The following is a 21,783-nucleotide window of genomic DNA, read 5'->3' on the forward strand; positions in this document are numbered from 1 at the left end:
AATAGAGGAGTGCCTGGGTGATTCAGTGGGTTAAGCATCTGACTCTTGATTTCAGCTCAGGTCATGATCTCATGGTCATGAGATTGAGCCCTGCATCAGGCTTTGTGCTGAGTCTGGAGCCTGTTTAGGATTCTCTCTCTCTCTCCCTCTCTCTCTCTCTCTCTTTCTGTCTCTCTCCCTCCCTCTCTTTCTCCCTCCTTCCCTCTTTCTCTGCCACTTTCTCATGTGCGAGAGAAAGAAGTAAATAAAATGCAAGCTAACCACAATTCCAGCAACAAGTCCAGTCACAATTCAGTAAAATTATTACTAAAGAGTGAAAACATAAGATAATTGTTATCAATTGTCATGTTACCTAGTGCACCGCATCGGATATTCTGAATGATAATAGTAAAGGGAAGAAGCAGATATAATTATTTTGTTAATAAATTTTGAAGTTTATTCATGTGATCTACACAGAAATATTAGCAATGATCATTACTATTAACTCTACTGTTCAAAGTGTGCTTCCATAGCTCTGCCTGTGTGAAGAGCAAAACTTTCCATGTTTCAGTGATAATAATGATGAGCATTTATTAAGGGCTTCCCGTGTACTCAGCTTTCTCCTGTGCCCTTTACAGATATTATCTACATTTCAGAACATCCTTTTGAAGCAGATACTATTATTATTCTTACTTTGTATATGGAGAACCAGGAAGAGAGAGGTCTAAAAACTTACCCAAGGACACACACTGTAGAAGTGCATGAGCAGGATTTGGTGTTGACACCAAAGACTATACCTTTTATCATGATGGTATCATCCTGACATAGCAGAGGGTGTCAAAAGCAAGAAAGAAAAAAGAAAAGGGAAGACAATCAATCCTCCGGGTGCTCTATCCTTAAAAATCTAATTTTGTATCCCTGTGAAATTCTTAGCCCATGGAGATAAAAGAATTTTGAAATCGTCATTCTTACTGACAAACGAAGTATGTCTGAAAACAGAGTGCAGATTTAGAAGATTTTTCCAGGGGCGCCTGGGTGGCTCAGTCGGTTAAGCATCAGACTTCGGTCATGCTCTTGTGATTTGTGGGTTTGAGCCCCACGTTGAGCTCTATGCTGACAGCTGGGAGCCTCGACCCTGTTTCAGATTCTGTGTCTCCCCCTGCCCCACTTGCAGTCTGTCTCTCTCTTTCAAAAATAAATATACATTATTAAAAAATTAAAAGATACTTCCATATTCCCTGCTAAGTCCCAAATATAGACCAACAGAAGTTTCATTAGAAGTTCGTTTGAGGGGCGCCTGGGTGGCTCAGTCAGTTAAGCGTCTGACTTTGGCTCAGGTCATGATCTCACAGCTTGTGAGTTCGAGCCCCACATCGGGCTCTGTGCTGACAGATCGGAGACTGGAGCCTGCTTCGGATTCTGTGTCTCCCTCTCTCTCTCTGCCCCTCCCCTGCTCAAACTCTCTCTCTCTCTCTCTCTCTCTCTCTCTCTCTCTCTCTCTGTCTCTCTCAAAAAATAAATAAACATTAAAAAATTAAAAAAAAATAAGTTCATTTGATTTTTAAATTTTAAAGATGCCTGTGATGGGCACCTGGGTGGCTCAGTCGGTGGAACATCTGACTTTTGATTTCGACTCAGGTCATGATCCCAGAGGTGGTGGGGTCCAGCCCTGCGCCAGGCTCTGTGCTGAGCATAGGGTCTGCTTAAGGTCCTCTACCTCTCTCCCTTTGCCCCTCTTCCCCACTCACGCTCTCTCTCTTTCTCTCTCTCTGAAATAAAGAAAAAAAATTAAATTAAAGATGCCTGTGGCTCCAGCATAGTATGTGGCACACCGTTGTCGCTGGGGACTTTTATAGGAATGGGTACACATTGATCATATGTACTCACTCCAGCCTGCTCAGGCATTGAATGATTTTGATTACTGTCAAGTTCTGGGCTATGACTAAAGGCAGGGAATAGATTCAGCATCTTTAACAGTGGCATCCACAGAAGGCATGAGAGTTATTTTTTCTGAGAGAGTCTAAATGCATTTGATTGGAGAGATTTTACCTCAAATTGTAAGAACTTTTTTTTAACACAGGTATAGCAAGAGACAAACCAAGTCAGGATTTATTAAAATAAACAAATAAAAGGTTTTTCCTCTTGCAAAACATCCTTAAGCTATTCTGGGTGATAAGGAGCCAAGGTGTCTTGTGTGTGTCTTGGCACAGATTCCCTCCCACCCCCATCCCAATCCCCAAATTGTCTTCTCTGGCAAAGCACTGCAACCCCCTTCTTAAGTTCTGAGCAAAAACACCCTCCAGTTTTAACTGTTACTCATGCTTCATGGAATTGATTAAAGTCCTGTTAAAAGTCAAAAAGGAGTTTGAAGTACATTTCCTGTACTGCTGCTCTGTGTGCCTTTTTCTCTATTAATGGCTTTTCTGCAAATTAGCACATAATGGGTTAAAAGCATGTTTATGTTGGCATCAAACTCTCTCTGGCTTTTTTTTTTTTTAAGCAAGACAGTATTTTGCAAACTTTTTAAAGAATCTCTAGCAGATATAATCGTGGCGCCATTCACACGGCTGCATAGTAGTTAGGGCTGTGTCAGCACTTCCCTTACGAACCTTGAGTTTCAGGGATTTATTACTCAGCCATAAAAATTTGCTCTGGGCTGAAACTTGACATCCACGGTTTCAAACCAGGGAGCACATTTTTGAGAAATCTAGCCTTTTTTGGAGTTAAAAAAAAAAAAAACGGTGAACAGGAGATGGGAAAAAAAAACAGTGCTCACTAGCTTTTGACATTTTTGCCCATATGATATCAAAATGCACTAAGCTGTAAAGAAATAAGGGTTTGATATTTTACTGTTTTCATTCCATTTTTCCACAATGGAATAGAGAAAACAGCAGGTACATGTTAGCTTTTAATCAAATTTTAGGAAATTTCTATACGTAAGTGTTCAGGGATCTTCATGTTTAGAGATTTAAAACAACAGAATCAGACCTAGCTCTTGTAAATGCACATTAACTCATAAACCTCACATTAACTTCAGAGGAGGATATCCTTCTTTATTAGCTTGGTTTGGTTTTCTTGCTCATATTTATGCAATGATCTCACAGTAAAATCCCTTAAGAACCACTGTCCCTATTTAATTGGGTTTAATATTTAAACTATGTGGGAATTTACTTCTTTATTTTTTGTCTTTTACATATATTCTTGAAGAATATTTAAAAGATTTAATTTTTCATACTGAAACTCAAAGCTGTATCTTTTAAACAAAGCAAGACATTTCTGAAATGAATATTTTTGTAAAATAGCTCTTGAACTCAAGGAAAGATTGTAAAGTACTCAATATAAATTGTGAATTTCATTATGAATTTTATAGATTTACAGAGAAAAAAATCCCCCAAGCCTGAAACCAAAAAATATGATATATAGTAAATAAATTAAAGAAATAAATGGAAAAATACCTATTAACGTCAATAAAAAAAAAAACTAAAGAAAACATACCAAATAGGATAGAATCATCATAAAGACACATATACAAATATTTTCATCTACAAAACTAAGAGAAATTCACATTTCTATTATGAAAAAAAGAAGACTCTAAAATAAGACGTATACTAGATTTTAATCTTGCAAGCACGAAGTCGTAGACTTAGACCATCTTCTAAACTTCAGGTTTCATGAATTCAGTACATTGTCTTCACAGCTGTTATTCAAGCTAAATATAACTGTTCAGGTAAATTCTGGCAAGTATGAAAACTGTCTTTCCATTTGGATCATATGTTAGTTTTATCTATGTGTTCGACTTTTCATAAAGAATCTCTCTTTTTTTAAGGAAAAAAAAGGCCACTTTACATGCATAAAATATTTTTAACTCTTGGCAGAAATACTCTACGTTTTGTGTTGCAAAAACAAACAACAAACCTGCTATAATAGCTCTGCTTAACTTAATAAGAAAAACCAATGATTGTAAATGCCAAAAATTATATATTTTGCTCTCATATGTCTTTTGCTATTACATTAATTAATACCTTTTTATGCAGTGAACATGTTGAAAATAATTCGTTAGGGGTCAGGGATAGGGAAAAGCTACAGAAACAGATATATCAGGGAGAATTTGGGGTCTACCCTGGAGTAATACAATTCTGATTCTAATTGTTTGTGCTTGTAGTTTGAACCTTGAGGATTCCATTAATCAACCAATTTTCTTTCATGAAATATGATGTCTGGAGAGGTTTATCTCTGAATACAGCTTTTGGTTGCGGTTCCTGGATACTCCATTATGTTTTCATTACATTGCAACAACACTTATCAATTTAAAGATTTTTAAATATGGGAGGTTTGGGATTTTTTATCAAAAATAACTATAGCCCTATTTAATTCCTAAGTTGAATATTGTTTATGACTTTCAAAAAGTACTTGTCTGTACATGCATCTTATTATTTTATGCTAACAAGTCATGTCATTTGATCCCTGTTAGACATCAAAGCTTAATATAAAATATATCCTTTGTTTTGCTTCAGTAGCAATTTAATTTCAAGCCAAATATTGTATTGTCAAACATAATATCTGGAGAGGTTACTGCTTCACCTACCTGAACTTGGCCTCTGCAAATACACTTTGATCAGCCATTTATGTTTCTTTTAGAGAAGAAGTTGTATGTCTTGAAAGCTGAGATCAAAGTGACAATAAGCTACAGGGAAGAAAAAATTACAGAAAATTACACAGATACTACTTTTTATTCAAGGTAATAGACCTGTAAGGAAAGATACAGGTGAAATAGAAGTAACTCAAAAAGATAAACAGAGAGTAGGTTATATACTTTTAATATTATTTTTAAAAACGATAAGGAGAAACAAATGACCATTTCTCTGCTTAATTTCAGATGGGTCTCAAGTCATACATCAATAGTAACTAAGATATGAACATGGGCTTTTAGAATAAGACATTCTTCTTGACCCTATAGTATCCTTGTTTAGTGAAGTTTATTTATTTATGTGACAGTACTATCGAAACAACATGAACCTAAAGTTTTTTGGGTTTTTTTTTTCCTTTTGCCTGGTTACATTTAGTAGTTTTACTATTTTCTTGAACTTACATAAGAGTGAAAAATCCAAATGCCTCATTTATGGGAGTTTTAGAAAGTAGACTAATAAATTACTACTCAATTACCAGTTACTGAATCCTTGACTTAAAGTTTTGGTATCATTACCTCATTTTATAGATAAAACTGCTACTCTGAGAGCTTTAATTGATTAAAAAATCAAAGTTAGCAAAGGGCAGAGTCAATGTTGGATTCCAGGTTGGTTTTGTAGAGTCCTTGTTATTGACAGCCACACATTGCCAGTTTCACCGTTTCACAAACTAGTGTGTGGGCAACTCTGCTCAGCAGGTATTGATGGATGTTCCTGGAGAGTCCCAATACACATTGGCATATTAAGGGCCCTGGAGGCTTCAGCAGCAAAGAAATGTATCTAACTATATGCAGGGCTACTAGAAACTGCAGGGTAAACTGTTTTGTGAAATGATCGTCTGTTCTAGTAGGTGAATCATGTTTCGTTATAGTATTGTCCGGAGAATATTTTTCAAGGTGTGAACCAACTGCATTATAATAATTCCAGTTTCTTGTAAATATACAGATTCTGGAGACCTGCCAGATGCCCTGCATTGTGGTCTGGGTCAGGGACGGGGAGGTGGGAAGGGGGAAGACACTATGAACATCAAAGGCTTGAGATCCTTGGGTCTACAGGAGGGCTTCCAGACAGTTCAGATTTCACAGGACAATGGCTTCGGGGTGCTAGCAATTGAAACAAATAACAGTTGCATAAAACCTGCTACCACTGACTGCACCTACATGGTTTTCTGAGCCAGTGGTCAGGTAGAAATGGTTATGGGGATGGTAGCGGAAGTGTTGGGCAAGACTGTGGGTGAGAGACTCCTCTAGGAACTCGACACTGATTGCATTGCACTACCCTCCTCCTGTCACTTAAATTCCAGGACCGTCTGGTCCTACAGAAAGTAAGCCATCAAACATGTATTGAGTGCTTTCTGCAAGGTTGTTGACCTGGGGTTTCTGAAGAACCACAGAAGTTCAGCTGACAGTTTCTACCTCTGAGGGCTTTTCGGTCTGGGGGAGTTCCTAATCTTTTCTCTATCATTTTATGTAAACCTTGCCACTGAAGGAACAGTCTGTGTTACCTAATCATGACTCTGAGGTTAGCTGACTTTCAGACACTGTGACATACTGCTAATTATTTAATGTCTTTTTTCTCATTTTATGTCTTCAAATTTAGTTCAGTAAGATTAATCATGCTAGAAAAGAAAGGCATAAAAATTATTTTGAGGTGTCTTCTAGAAGTGTTTATTTGTTCCACGTTTGTTTAGAAGCAGAAGGTATCGGGGAGCCTGGGTCGCTCAGTCGGTTAAGCATCTGACTTCGCTCAGGTCATGATCTCGCGGTTTGTGAGTTCGAGCCCTGCGTCGGGCTCTGTGCTGACAGCTCAGAGCCTGGAGCCTGTTTCAGATTCTGTGTCTCCCTCTCTCTCTGCCCCTCCTCTACTCACTCTCTGTCTCTCAATAATAAATAAATGTTAAAAAAAAATTTTTTTTTTTAAAGAAGCAGAAGGTATCTCAGGTGAAAGCAGGTTTGGAAGGTCATGTTTCAGTTTTTGAACGGAACCTATATAACAGTCAGCCGGCCTTAGCAACTAACCATCTAAAATAGAATGAATGTATCTAGTAGAGAGAGGAAAGATGCTACCCAGATGATATTATAGATACTTCTTAGTGATTTCACATGTGCACCTTTATAGTAGTATGCAATATGTTTAGTTTTACAGATTTTTCTATTATGTACTCTTTGAGCTGTTTCTCAAGTTCTGTTTTAAAGAAAGTAACGTTCAGAATTGATAGCTAAAAACACCAATTTATTTTCATTTGTAATCTTTTTCAACTCTTCAAAGTAGTAATTAGTCTAGATATGAAATCTTTTTTGTAATTATCAGGGGAAACATCTATAAAAACCTTTGGTGTGAATTTAGGAGTTATTTAGAATCAATATTAACAATGGTTTGTTTCACTGTCTGATCACTTTTCTGGTAAATAGTCTCTTTCAAGAGTTGGATTCCTCTTGAAATGTTTTAATTGTCCTTTTCTTCTTTCCTGACAATCTCTTTTACTTAAAAAGCCCCTCCACGGGAGCTGACAGAGGAAGAAAAACAGCAGATCCTTCATTCAGAGGAATTTCTCATCTTTTTTGATCGGACAATACGGGTAATTGAAAGAGCACTAGCAGAAGACTCTGACATCTTCTTTGACTACAGCGGTCGAGAGTTAGAGGAAAAAGATGGGTTAGTTTCTTGTGTGCATGTTCTTTTAAAAAAAAATACTGCGATAAATTATTGTTGATTCTAAATTCACTTATGTATTGACTAGGCAAATCTTAAACCAAACAAATCAGAGGAGGATGAAATTCCAGGGTTGATCTTGCTGAACAGCTTTGACTAAGGGCTTTGGTTATAACTTCTGGCTTAGAGTTTCCCTGTAATTATCATGTGCTTCCGTGAAATGCTTTTGAACTTGATATCTGGGGAACAGTCCAGGTGATAGAGACTGGCAGAGTCACGTACATTGTCCTCTGAGAAAACATTCTTATAAGCAGCAAAGGAGATTTGTGTTGTATCCAGCAGATCTATTTTTGATGTCTAAGCAAACAGGAAGCTGAACAAAATAAACATGAGATATGGGAGCCCTTCACTGATGTGGGGAACAGCTAAGAGAGACTGCAACCCTTTTCTTCTTTTTGATACCATGAGTATATGTGTATGTGTCTTATAGGCAACACCTGTGCAGGGATATATTTAAAGATAAACTAAAAACTAATCAATAAAAGCAAATGATCCTCCAAATGACTTTCTCTGAGACCGTAGCATATGTAATGTGAAAGGCAGCGGCCGTCAACCATCACTGTGGGTATACTGGAAGGTACTTTATGAGCTTTATAAGAAATAAATCTAGCCAGGTTTATTAGCCACTTTATAAGAATTTATAAGAAATAAATCTAGCCACTGATTTCTTTTGGCCAACAACAATATGAAAAGTTGAGATCACCTGCCTTAGTCATCAGACTTGGCTTTTTGCTGTTTCTAGAATTCAAATACATTCTCAAAGAACAGTGTATCATCATTGAGGATGCTTAAGGGAATGTAACAGAGGCTCCAAAAGCAGTTTCAAAAGGAGGTTCTGAAAATATTCTAAGCAGTTGACAGCATCATTAGACTACTCCAAAGAGACAGTAATAGTTTGCGTATACACATTATGAGATGCTTTTGTTCTTTGAAAAAGCCATTATTCTGTGGCTCAGTTGATTTTCTGTGTCCTGTTTCCTTTTGGGTGCCTGGCAGTTACTTGTGGGTGCGTACCTCTTGCCTGAGTTTGCAGTGGTGGAGTTGAAGAAGGGTTAGCAGGAAAAAAGAGTCCTAGTCAGCCAATTTGGAGCCCAAGTAAATAGTCTGGAGCCAAGTCACCATCTGAACAAGATCTGTATAAGACAAGTGATACAGGGTGCAAGGCAGTGGGATGAAGCAAATGAACAGAAGAAAGTGAGTGTGGAGGAATTTTTGAACTGATGCTAAAGAAATATAGGTAGCTTTTTGTGCAGGTCCAAAAGCTACTGGCACAGAAGCAGCATTACTCAATTTGCACTCAGTCTTGTGGAGCAAATGCATGACCAGTGCAGGGTTCTGCAAAGGAGGTTTTGTGGCCAGTTGAGTATCAGCCAAGCAGACACTGGCCAAAATGTATTCCTGGGCCCAGATAATGTTTTGGTCTATGTTAAGTATCTACTACTTTTGGTGAATCTCCCACTCTCCGCTATGCCTGTCTCATGATAAAACTTACCACTTGCTGTTGAGCAGGGAGGCAACACTGCAACCACTCAGATATTACAGGTAAATAGAAACATGCGTATCATCTCTGGTCTAAGGCTAGATGAGGTGGTATTGATATCAAAGAATCTGCAAGTGGGCTCTGCTCCCTTGATAGCTGGGAGATTTCTAGTAAACTCTGCTTCAAGATAGAACTTGTTAGGAGGAAGAGAAGGCTTTCGGGACTGGTCAAGGTGAGAGCCAGATAATTATTTGACATTTCATACCAGGTTTAAAACAACACATGGAAACCTTTCCTGGGCCAGGCTAGGGAAAACTTTTCATAAAGGACACCACTGTTAGTTCATTTATTTATGATCAGCGCTTGCTATGTAAATTGATGCTTTGGCCTCAGTGAGTGCCGTGCTCTTGCCATTTCATTCTTTCCATATGAGCAGCAGAGATAAAGCCCCTTTCTGAAGCATCACATTTGTCTCTGATGTTTAAACCCTCCTAGGGATGTCCAGGCTGGAGCCAACCTTTCTTTCAATCGTCAATTCTACGATGAGCATTGGTCCAAGCACCGAGTAGTCACTTGCATGGACTGGTCCCTGCAGGTAAGAATTATTGTTGGGACGAGACAAACTGGGCTGTGTCCTCGTGGCATTTGTATTTTAAAAATGAGAGATTTTCTCCGTTACTTTAGATGTGTTCGCCAGCCTACAATCTTCTTCTATGCCTCTTGGTTTTCTTTCCCATTTTACTAAAATTTCAGTTTAAATTTTTCACCCTGTCATCCATATGCATTGAGTTCTTACTATGTGTTAGGTACCAGACAAGGAGCCAGGCCATCTTGTCTGTAAAACTGCTATCATTAAGGTCACCAGGGATTTCCTATCCATCAAATCCTGTGGGTTATTTTAAGCCCTCATCTGCCCTGACTTCTCTGTCATCCAGCTTAGTTGACTTCCTCGTATTCTAAGAACAATATCCTTCCATTGAGTTCCACAACATTACTCTCTGCTAGTTCTCAGACTTCCCCAAAACTTCTTTTTTCTCGTACACTGCTGTGGTCCTCGTGGTCGTGCCCCCAGCCTCTCCTTTTCCTCCCGATAGGCTGTCTGGTGGAGACCTCTTCCACTTCTGTGGATTCAAGCACTACATGGTAGCCTACTGATATCTCCCACCCATCCCCCTCCTAAATTCCACTTTACACACCAGACAGATCCACTCAGGTGTCTCCTAGGATCTGTAATCACTAATTCATTATTTTCACATATCTGAATTTTTTTCCTACTGCATTCTCTTTAAGTTAAAGACATCACAATATACCCAAGGCCCTAAAGCAGAACTTTCATCAATAACATTAGCAACTTCCCCCCTTAATCTTCCAGACCCAGTCTGTCACCAAGATAGACTGTTTCCACTCATATGCATCACCTTACATCTGTGATAATGCTAACCTTCTAAGTGGTCTTTCTACATCCGTGCTTGTTCATCTATGGTTTTCCCTCTGGACCCCTAGCCAAATAATCTTTCTAAAATGCAAATCTGATCACGCCACTCCCTGGATTAAAACTCCCTGTTGCCTCTAAGAGAAAATCCTATGCTCCTTAGTGTGGTATTCAGAGTGAAAGTAGGCAAATTTATCAAAAGTCACTTTGCTGAAGAGCCAACTCAACTACTTGACAGATTACCCAGCACTGAGCAGTTAAATAATGTGCACACAGCCTAGTTGTGAGGTGGCCAGAGTTTGAACCCAGGTGGTCTGACCTCTGAGCCCACGTTTGTAACAACCACGCTATGTTCCTTCCTGCAATGACAACGATATAATGGCAATGAGGAAAATAGGAATAAGTTCTGGGCATGGATGTGCAACACAGTTTCTGTTTTCTTATAGGGTATGTTTTTATTGGGAATAATAATCATGGCTAGCTTTTTTTTTTTTAAATCATGGCTAACTTTTAATTTGTGTTTCTTATGTGCTAAACACTATGCCGGCTTCTCTGAAGGCATTAGCTTATTTCAGCCTCATAACTCAGATGAAGCAGTCATTACTATTTCCATTTTGCAACTGAAGAAATTGAGGCTCAGAGAAGCTAAGTAACTTGCTAAGAGTCACTCAGTCAGGATGTGGTAATGTGGGGATTTGAACTCAAGTCCTTTGCACTTCAGGGCTATTCTCTTTACCACTGCCTTTCACAAAGGACTTTTGAATCTGGAACCAAGAGAGGTTATAAGTGCTGAATGATATGAGGCAGATAGCAAGTGCAGGATCTCTCTGGGAGACTGGGATTTAGACCAATGGAGGGGAGGAGAGTGTGTTCTAGGCAGAGCTGTGAAACAGATGATGTGAAGAGCCCTGTTTAATCCTACTGGAGAACAGGAGAACTGAAGAGTGTAATCCCTCACAACTGGACTGTCATCAACCACCAAGTGGGCCGGTGTTCTCTCCTCTTGAACCTCCTTTTACATGCAAACAACAGAGCACACAGTGCATGATCGTGCAGAGACTAATATAAGCAGGGCTGGCCCAGCCACTTCCCGCCAGCATGTGGGTGGTCCGTGAGCACGCTCGGGTGTATGCACAGAAATCGGATCCAAGCCTGAGGAAACACTTAGCTCGGCTTGTTCACTTGTTCTGAGTCTGGAAATTACACAGGAATCTTATCTGACACATTCCTCAAAGGTGACTTCTACCGTGTTCCCGGGGCCAGTTGGTAATGCTCCCTGAGGAGTTGGCGGAGAGAGCATCAGCGGGGCTGGGCCCTGCATGGCCACAGCATGTGATGGCCGTATTGGCTGTGGAAGGATTTATTTCCACATGGGGGTCTGTGTGATCGTCTTTTGCAAGAACTGAAACTGTAAAGAGCGAGAAACTCTACCATGGAGAGACCACATGTACTTTTCACCATTTTTGTATAATCTACTCATCTACACTGTAGAGGAGAGGTTTGCATTTCTGAAAAGCATGTTTTATGTGGAGCATGAGAAAAAGGAATTGGAATCCTCGGCTCCTACATCATAAGATTTTTATGGGGTTCCAAGGACCAGGTTTATATGGTTATGGGATGCAGACTCTTCTAAATGATTCTGGATGCAATTCAGTAATGTTAAGAAAGAAGAGCAAGAGGCACAGTCTCAGAGTCTAATAGTGGCCTGTGTGTCTGGGGTGTTTACCTGAGTGGAACAGAGGGGAGAACAAGGAAGAAACCGTAAGGTTTCCGCGCGGCTTTGCTTTGATCTTCTGGGCTTCTGGAGCAGGAACACTTTAACTTTATAACATTTGTAAATATCCACCAACCATCATTCCCTGGAAGAAACAGTGGCACTCGGGCAATTCTGTCAGCCTTGTCATTCACTGACCATTGCTGAACAGTGTGAGCCAATAATACTGTCCATGTACTGCATGATAGCTTTTCCAGGCTTGTACAAAACCACATCCATGACCTTACTCCTATCATATATACTCCTCTCCCATGTAAAATGCATCCTCCAAACTTGCAGCTATCCAGGGTACAAACCTGAGTAATCTTTGATAGTTCATTTAGTTTCCACATCCAATCAAATTTATAGTAGCAAGAAGACTCCCATAGATACCAGCTCAAGTCCACTAGCAGGTGGATTTGACACTGACTTTATGCCATGCCCTCTACTTCTTGCTTATCTTAGGAAGTGGCTTCCTAACTGGTCTTTCTACCTCCAGTCTGTATACTGTTGAGCCATTATAAGCACTTTGACCAGATTAATATTTGTAAAGATTACTTATAAACTCTCAGTATCACCTTGAGCAAGTTGCCTGGCTTCTCTTTACTTTTAGCTTCATCATTCATAAGATGATGGTAATAATACCTCGCTCATATGCTGACTATTACATGAGTTAATGTACTTAAAGCAGTAGGACTTAAAAAGCATCTGGTACATGAAAAGTGCTCCATAAATGTGGCCAGTGAAAGTAGTAGTGGCAGTAGTATTAGTAGTTGCTGAATATAACTCCTAGTGTCCCCAAAGTAAAGTCTAAAATCATCAGCCTGTACTTGGCAACATCTATGAGGATGCCCAGACGCATTTCCAGCTCTTTCTGCTTGTTTACATCTTCATATAACCTACCTCCAAGCCAAATGCAACAACCTGAAGCCTCCTGAATATGCTCCATGCTGCATTAGTTAAGAAAATTTCACCTCTGGTTAGCGTAAGCAAAATGGGTGATTTACTAGAGAGGCACCCATGCACTTAGGAAATCCACAGAAAAGAAGAACTGGGATTCGGAAAGAGTAGAGATCCAGGCTGCTTGAGGGACCTCACCAATAGGATGCTGTCATAACCTGACTCATACGCCAGCCCAGATACAGATACATAGGCTCTGTATCTCAGTTCAAAATTTACCATAGCCAGTTCAGGGGATGTGATCTGTGCTGGGTTAAGTATCAACCCTGCAATGAACTAATTGTCCCTGAGAAGTTAGATACCTATGTACTGAGGGAATCTCCAAAAATGAGATAATTATTGTGAACCAGGCAGATGACCAAGATACATCTCTTGCACTCATATTTGTACCCTTGCCCACATTCCCTTTTCTCTTCCCTCCTAATAATCTACCATTGATAAGGCCCAAAGCATGGATCCTTTCTTCTTAGAAGTCTTTTCCAGTTTCTTTCCCTGCCACATCGTATCCCAACTAAGGTGGTTCTTTCCTCTTCTGTACTTCCAAGGAACCTTTTCTACACTTCCACCATAGCACATTATCATGCTCTGCCTTTAAGTTTGCATTGTAGTTATTCATACATGTGTCTTACCTTTCCTCCCTCTACGTAAGGGTGAGCTTCTATAGAGCTAAGCATGTTATTGTTGACATTCTTGTCGCACATTTCACCTGGTGCAGTGAATTACATATACGTAGGAGGCACTGGACACGTCACAGTGGACTAGAAGGGACATGGCCTTTGAAGCCAAACAGACTTCAAGTAAGGCTCTCACATCTTCATTTATTAGCAACATAACTCACAATGAGTTACTTACTCTAAGACCCTCGGCTTCTTCATCTGTAAGGCTGGTAAAACCACCTCTGCTCTTGGGGATGGCAAGGAGCCAATGAGTAAATGTATCACCCGGCTCAGCGTCTGACACGTAATGGGCCTGAAAACATATTGGTTCCTTCTTCTCTGATAAATGTCTGATTTTATTCTCTGTAAGAACAAAGAGCTTAAGAACAGATCTGGTAATCTCCAGGTAAAATTCTCCTAGGTTAAAGATTGGATAATCCAGCCTGATGAGTAACTATAAACTTCCTAGTTGTTCATATTCCCTTTAACATCATAATTTTAACATTCAGGTTTTAAATAATTGCTCAGATATTTGCTTTTCATTTGAGAGTAAGAAAATAAGACTAGTCATGTTCAAACAAATGATAGGAAAAGGCACATAAGAAAGGACTTTGAAATCATAAAAGCTTGCATGAGATATGAGTTAAATCAGTATCTTTGGGATTTGTGATGCCAGTTATAGAAATTACACGAAAGGCGTTTCACTGGTATTTTACTAAAACTCTCCCTATTTTCAAAATAAGCTTTAAAGCCAAATGATTTTAAAATTTTTAATGGAAAAAAGAAAAAAAACTACAAGTGGGAGCCAACTATGAGACCCAGATGTGAAGCTGTGGGATATTATTGCAGACACATCTGGCTGCTCATTGGTCACTGCGGCAGGGCTGTTGGTGTTTATAGAGTTGCCTTTCACATGTGACATAGTTAAACTTCAGATGGGCAACCTGGAGACTTCTGTGTTTATCTGGATATTAGTTTCTTTGAATGGGCTTTGAATCAAAGGCCTTTCCTAATGGGCTTTCGATTCAGCCACTGAGGAACATTTTCTAATAAAGAATGATTACTTCCCCTGGTGGCTGCATATATGTGTCTTGTAGGATTATACTTCCTCCGCACCAACCAATTGTAATTTCCTGCAGCTTTCTTAAGCTGAGGTTGCTGCAAAATTAATAAAGCCACCTAGAAGACTCAGGTTTAATTGTTATTGATAGAAAAAAAGTTGATGTTTAAAGTTATAAGGACCATCTTCTAATAGAAGATGTATGTGTGGGTATATGTATATGTGTGTGTATGTATGTGTACATATATATGTATGTATATAAATATATGTATGTATATACATATATATACAAAATAGTGAGAAAGGATGGAAAATTAAGTTATCTGTGAGCAAAGAGTGATATAATCTGCTATAATCCTGATGCTATTTTTAATGGTGCCGCCTTATGGGAATGCCAGGTAGGAATGGCATTTTCATGAAATGGATTCTAACTCATAAACACCCCTCACAAGATTCATCCCCAGCTTGTTTAATTACACACACAGCACAGAATTCACACAGGGTAAGTAGGTATTTCTGTTCACTTTAGAGTCCTTATTATTTTACTCATTGTGGTTCTTGCACTTATGCTTTTAATTGTAGACATCATTTGACAACAAAGGATTAAATATGTCTTTCTACTGAGCACAGCGTCACTAAAATAAAAACAGCATCTGTATTTCAACAGATTTTGACACAAGTTGATTATGTGCTAGAGGTTACAAGATACTAGATTTAAAAGGTAATAAAAATAAGTCCCTACAGTCAGAGAGCTTACAAACTAGTAAGAGACATAAGTGGGAAAACACCATAGTACAGTTTGACAAGTGCTCTAATGGGGGAACACACAATAATGCTAAGGGAGCCTATGAGAGATGAGGAAGGGTGGTAGAAAGTTAGGATTGTTTGAAGGACTTGATGCATGTGTTGAATTTTAAAGAATGAATTAATGTCAGGAGTGCTTAGATGGCTCAGTCAGTTAAGCATCTGACTCTTGGTTTTGGTTCCAGTCATGATCTCACGGTTCATGGTTTTGTGTCCCACATCAGGCTCCTCACTGCCAGTGTGGAGCCTGCTTGGGATTCTCTCTCTCTCCCTCTCTCTCTCTGCTCCTCCCCTGCTCATGCACTTTCCCTTTCTCAAAATAAATAAATGCTTAAAAAAAAAAGAGGGGCACCTGGGTGGCTCCATCGATTGAGTGTCTGACTTCGCTCAGGTCATGGTCTCACGATTCATGGGTTTAAGCCCCGTGTCGGGCTCTGTGCTGACAGCTCAGAGCCTGGAGCCTGCTTCTGATTCTGTGTCTCCCTCTCTCTCTGACCATCCGCCCCACCCCCGCTTACTCTTTGTCTCTCAAAAGTAAATAAATGTTAAAAAAAATTTTTTTTTTAAAGAATGAGTTAATGAAACAACACATAAGAGGTATTCTAGTAAGAGTGAGTATTAAACTCCTAGGCATAGAGGCTATACCTATGAACCCCAGAACTAGTCCATGAGGGTGTGGGGGTTGAGGAGGGAGGGCAGGTGGTAAGAGATTAAGCAGAGAAGGTGGAAAATGACTGATCATGAAAGACTCTATATGACCTGGATTTTCCCTTGAGAGTAATGATGAGCCATTAAAGTTTTTTAAGCAGAGCAGTGACTTAGCCAAATGTATGTTTTGTAAAGTCATATTAACAAAGGATGGAGAATGGAGTGGTGGGTAGTATTAGTAGTTGCCTGGAAAGTTGCCTGGAAAGTCTGCAAGAAGGAAGCCATTTAGGCAGCTGTAGCTTGTATTCAGGTAAGAAATTAGTTTAGAAGATCCTCCCTTTAAGGGTGGAAGGAAAATATGCCTTTGAAAGGTTTTAAGGAAGTAGTAAAACACAGTAAATGGGAAGTAAAAATGAACATGGAGTGTCTGGTTTGGGCAGCTAGGTGAATGTTAGATAAAAGGCACCAAAAAGAGAGTACAGTAGAAGAGTAAGAGGTTTTTATAGAAGGCAATAAGCTCATCCTTATGCATTTTGTATGCATTGTATCTGATGTGTCTGTGGGTAGCTCAGAGAAATCTCCAGTGTGAAAAAGACCTGTAGCTGAGAGAGAAATCAAGGCTAGAGATATAGATTTGAACATTGTCAGCATTTTAAAGCTTATTAAAGTCATTGGAGTAGATGAGATCACCCAGGGAGAATGTATGGACAGAGTTTTGTAAAAAGGGCAGAAAACAGTCCACCGCCCCACTGGAATATAGGTATTAGAAGGAGAACCTATAGCGACTAAAAAGAATGGTGAGGAAAAGAATCAGGAGAGAAAGATGTATGGAAACCAATATAAGAGAAAGGAGGGAGCAGCCCAAATGTCAGATAATGCAGAGAGATCCCGTAATGTGTGCAGTTTGGTAGTTATCGGTGACTGTGTAAGCACACCTGGAACACTGGAAACAGACAGCAGATTGTAAGAGGCTGAAGTAGTCGTTGGTATTAAGTATGCCACAACATAAAAAAAAAGTGCCATTTACCAACAGACACATGAAAAGATGCTCAACGTCACTCCTCATCAGGGAAATACAAATCAAAACCACACTGAGATACCACCTCACGCCAGTCAGAGTGACCAAAATGAACAAATCAGGAGACTATAGATGCTGGAGAGGATGTGGAGAAATGGGAACCCTCTTGCATTGTTGGTGGGAATGCAAACTGGTGCAGCCCCTCTGGAAAACAGTGTGGACGTTCCTCAAAAAATTAAAAATAGAACAACCCTACGACCCAGCACTAGCGCCACTAGGAATTTATCTAAGGGATACAGGAGTGCTGATTCACAGGGGCACATGTACCCCAATGTTTATAGCAGTGCTTTCAACAATAGTCAAATTATGGAAAGAGCTTCAATGTCCATCAACTGATAAATGGATAAAGAAGATGTGGTTTATATATACAATGGAATACTACTTGGCAATGAGAAAGAATGAAATCCTGCCATTTGCAGTAATGTGGATGGAACTGGATGCTAACTGAAATAAGTCAGTCAGAGAAAGACTGATATCATGTTTTCACTCCTATGTGGAACTTGGGAAACTTAACAGAAGACCATGGGGGAAGGGAAGGGGAAAAAAATAGTTACAAACACAGAGGGAAGGAGGCAAACCATAAGAGACTCTTAAATACAGAGAACAAACTGAGGGTCGATGGTGGGGGGGAGGGGAAAATGGGTGATGGGCATTGAGGAGGGCACTTGTTGAGATGAGCACCGGGTGTTGTTTGTAAGCGATGAATCATAGGAATCTACCCCAAAACCAAGAGCACACTGTACACACTGCATGTTAGCCAATTTGACAATAAATTATATTTTTAAAACAGTGTCATTTAAATGATGTAATATAGCATGTGTCTGTAGGAATAAGGAAGTTTCCTTATGTTGGCAATTTGACATAATTCATCCTTGTGACCTTTTCCATCCAGTACCCCGAGCTGATGGTTGCTTCCTACAACAACAATGAAGATGCTCCCCATGAACCAGATGGAGTGGCTTTGGTCTGGAACATGAAGTTTAAGAAAACCACACCAGAATACGTCTTTCACTGTCAGGTAGGAGTCAGCATAGTAAAAATAACTTACGTCTCCTACAAGACCAAATATAGTTCATGCCGCCTTGCATCTGTCTTATGTGGAGAGGAAGAACCCAGTATAAAAATGGAATTGTTGACAGTTTTGGAAAATTCCCCCACAGTAACCTAACGTTTGGGGAAAGTGGCAACTCTTTCCAAACAGTTAGGAAGCCCAGTCAGGGACTGTGTGTCATTTTCTTTCTATTTAAAACAGCTCTCATGAGGATGAGTTTATAAAGAGCTCACGCTTATGAAGAAATCCTGGTGTACCACTTCCTCTGCTTAGCAGCAACATATGCTTGCCAACCCACGTGGACATCCTCAGATCACTACCATTTCAAGCTTTAGATCACTACCATTTCAAGCTTCTTCCTCTCTTTGAGATATAGTTCAAAGGAACTTGGCCAATTTTAAGTTTACAGGTGCCATCTTGCTTCCAGATAATAATGTTTTTGTAGTTGGTGTAGGGGAGTACTTATCATGAACCTTTCTTGAATTTTGAGAAATGATCATTTCAAACGGTTTTGGATATTTTACTCCTTGTGTCTTTTGACACATTTGTCTTCTCTTCTATTCAACACAATACAGGCTGAGGTCTATTTTACACTTGCACACATTCAGCTTTGCTTTGTTGCCATGACTCTACCTAAATCATAGGCCTCCGCAGTGACCAATACTCCAACCCCTTTATTAATGTTCCTATCCTGTGATTATGCATAGGAAAATACAAAACAAACATACCAGCTCAAAGTTTCAGTTCCTCAAATATTACAATTCAGAGGTGCTGAGTGGCAGATTACTCTGAATACAAATACACCAGCTGAGGAGGGTAGGTAAACCTGTTGATATTTGGAAGCTTAGTGACATTTTATATCTAAGAGCTGAGTATCATTTTGAACTCAAATATGTTTAGACTTAGAACATTATCAGATATAATTTGGGGAACAGGAGCTGCTGGAATAAAAGTCCCAGCTTCAACCTGATTGAGTAACCTCTAACTCTCGCCATGTTTTTCTAATTTACTATCTTAAAAACAACAAGAAGTCTAGGTCGGCATAGTAAATAACCCTTATTTTTTGGACCTTTGAAATAAGAACAGTTTTTTCTTTCTTTTTTTTTAAGATTATCAAATTTGTCAGTTTGATATGCTCTTTCTGTAAACATAGAAGCACAAAATCCTAATTTTGTTCAGTTTTAAGAAGTTTGCTGAATTACCAGGAAAATACTGAAAGGATTATGGGATAAGCAGAAGCACATTTTTGTAAAACAGTGCCATTTAAGCTACTTTCATTCTGTTAAAGGCTTATCTTGATTTTTTAAAAACATGAGGTAACACATTTTATCGTTTTGCTCAATGTACATGTCTATCATATTTTAAATTTATTATATTAACTGGCTATAGGTAGCCTGTGACGATAACCACTTAATAATATGCTTACTATTCACAACATTGCGTCGTAGTAAGGGTCAGTAGGAACCTAATAATGCTGAATGAAGAAGCAGACTTCCTAGGTCTTTGGAATTACCTGGAATTTTAAAATTAACTATTTTATCACACAATAGTTAATACCAGTATTGACTGAAAGGAGCATCCTCTGTTTCCTGTCCTGGTAACTTTGGGATCATTTACTGAAGATTTCACCAGTGCACATTTAATTTCATTTTTAGTTTCTCCCTTAAATGATCCAATATATGTATTTTAGAAGAAAATAAACTCCTGATTAAAAAAAAAAAAAAAAAAAAAAAGAGGTACTCTCCATATCTGACCAAAAGATGTTGACTAAAATATCTCCGTTATCCCCCAAATTCCTATTATTATCTTCACTTCTTCTGGTGACCAGAAGGTTCTAAACTCTGTCCAGCCTTCTCACTGGGAGAAAAGTGAGGATTCTAATACTTTTAAACTTTGGAGTTGGTTAAATGACATGTGCAAAAGACCGTGAGGACTCTGATATTCTAGGTATCAAATGATAGCTACAGTATTTAACCACACACATTTCAAGATATTGAACATCATGACTGTGCTACTCAGATATAAACAAGTAGTTCATATAAATGGCCCTTCATATTCATGAAAGACGCATTTACAAAATCTTAAGGAAACCTAATTGCTAAATACCATCACAGTACCTAGTTTCTGATCTAAATTATTTCTCTTAAATTGACCTAAGTGTAGGGGGTAGAATGTATCACCAACTTTGGGAAGGTGAACGGGAAAGAGCTTTGATCCCTCTCTGAAGTGGAGGAAAAGGAGGAAGTGGGCCTAGCAAACATTATTATGAAGCCCTTCTGAGGATCCCTGCGGTATTATTAGTCAGAATTCTCCAGAGAAATAGAACCAATAGGAGATAGATAGATAGATAGATAGATATAAAGACAGAGACAGAGGTTTAGAATTGGTACTTCTTCAGGAAACTGGTCTTTGCTCTTAAGGCCTTAAACTGATTGGATGAGGCCCATCCACATTATGGAGGATAATCTACTTTGCTCAAAGTCTATTGATTTACATGTAAATTACATTTAAAAATACCTTCATACCCGCATTTAGACTTGTATTTGACCAAAACCTGGGTGCCATAGCTTACCCAAGTTGACACATAAAATTAACCATCATACCTGAATTTCACCTCAGAGCGATCCAGGAAATCAATGTCTTTAATAATTCCTGGAGTCCTACTAGTTCCATATCACTTTGGGCTAATAAGCAAATATACCTAGAGAGATCAACCTTGAAATTATTAGACTTTAAGTGAGTGGGAGTTTTCCTAAGACATGAGAAAAAGCAATAATTTGAGGACATGGAGAATGTCTCCATGACATTGAATTTATGAAAAAAAAAAGGTACTAACACGTATTGAGAATCTACTCTTTATATCTTTACATTCACTGTCATAAAGCCCTGTTACTCTCCTGATGAGAACCCGCAGCTCAGAGAAGTCATGAAACTAGGGCAGGTATCTGTGAATAGCAAAGCCAATTTTGAAATCAGGTCTTTTTTACCACAAAGCACATGTATTGCCTCCTGCCGCATTAGTAGGGGATTCAGCCAGGTAACATCTCTAGCTATGTGTCATGAGGGAGGGGTGAATAGAGAAGAAATGGATCAGAGCTTCTTTCACCTTCTTATCTGATACTGCAATCACCTGGACCTCTAAGAACTAGTGATGTCTGCATTCCACCAACAGAGATTCTGATTTCATTAGTCTGAGGTCCAGCCTGGGCATTTTTAAAAGCTGCCAGCTCATTTGAATATGCAGTAATATGAATATGCAGGGACTACCAGGATGTAGAGGAGATATGAAGAAAAGGGATGATAAGGTGGCAAAACTAGTTGGCTGTTTTATTTGGAAGTGTGGGACTTTTCTTCTTGCCCCACACGTCCCTTTTCCTCTTTGACCCAATCTAGAGCTCTGTGTCTTGACTTTATTTTTCTGACACTGATCTCCTACTTGACTCAAACTGAGAAATTTCCTAACCAATTCCCCTGCCCCTGCCCCT

At 39.1% G+C, this 21,783-nt stretch overlaps 1 protein-coding gene across 4 annotated transcripts in view; it reads left to right on the forward strand.

The window, feature by feature from the left end:
- The window catches only part of DYNC1I1 (dynein cytoplasmic 1 intermediate chain 1), a 313,957-nt gene that overhangs the window by 187,110 nt on the left and 105,064 nt on the right, over positions 1 to 21,783 (forward strand). For all 4 annotated transcript variants that reach the window (XM_023250368.2, XM_045052401.1, XM_045052400.1 and 1 more), the window contains 3 exons: positions 7,157 to 7,319; positions 9,352 to 9,451; positions 18,140 to 18,265. In XM_023250368.2, the coding sequence (XP_023106136.1) occupies positions 7,157 to 7,319; positions 9,352 to 9,451; positions 18,140 to 18,265 (389 nt within the window). The remainder of the gene's footprint in view (positions 1 to 7,156; positions 7,320 to 9,351; positions 9,452 to 18,139; positions 18,266 to 21,783) is intronic.

The sequence above is a fragment of the Felis catus genome, chromosome A2 (assembly GCF_018350175.1).
Source record: "Felis catus isolate Fca126 chromosome A2, F.catus_Fca126_mat1.0, whole genome shotgun sequence".
Taxonomy (NCBI): Eukaryota; Metazoa; Chordata; class Mammalia; order Carnivora; family Felidae; genus Felis; species Felis catus.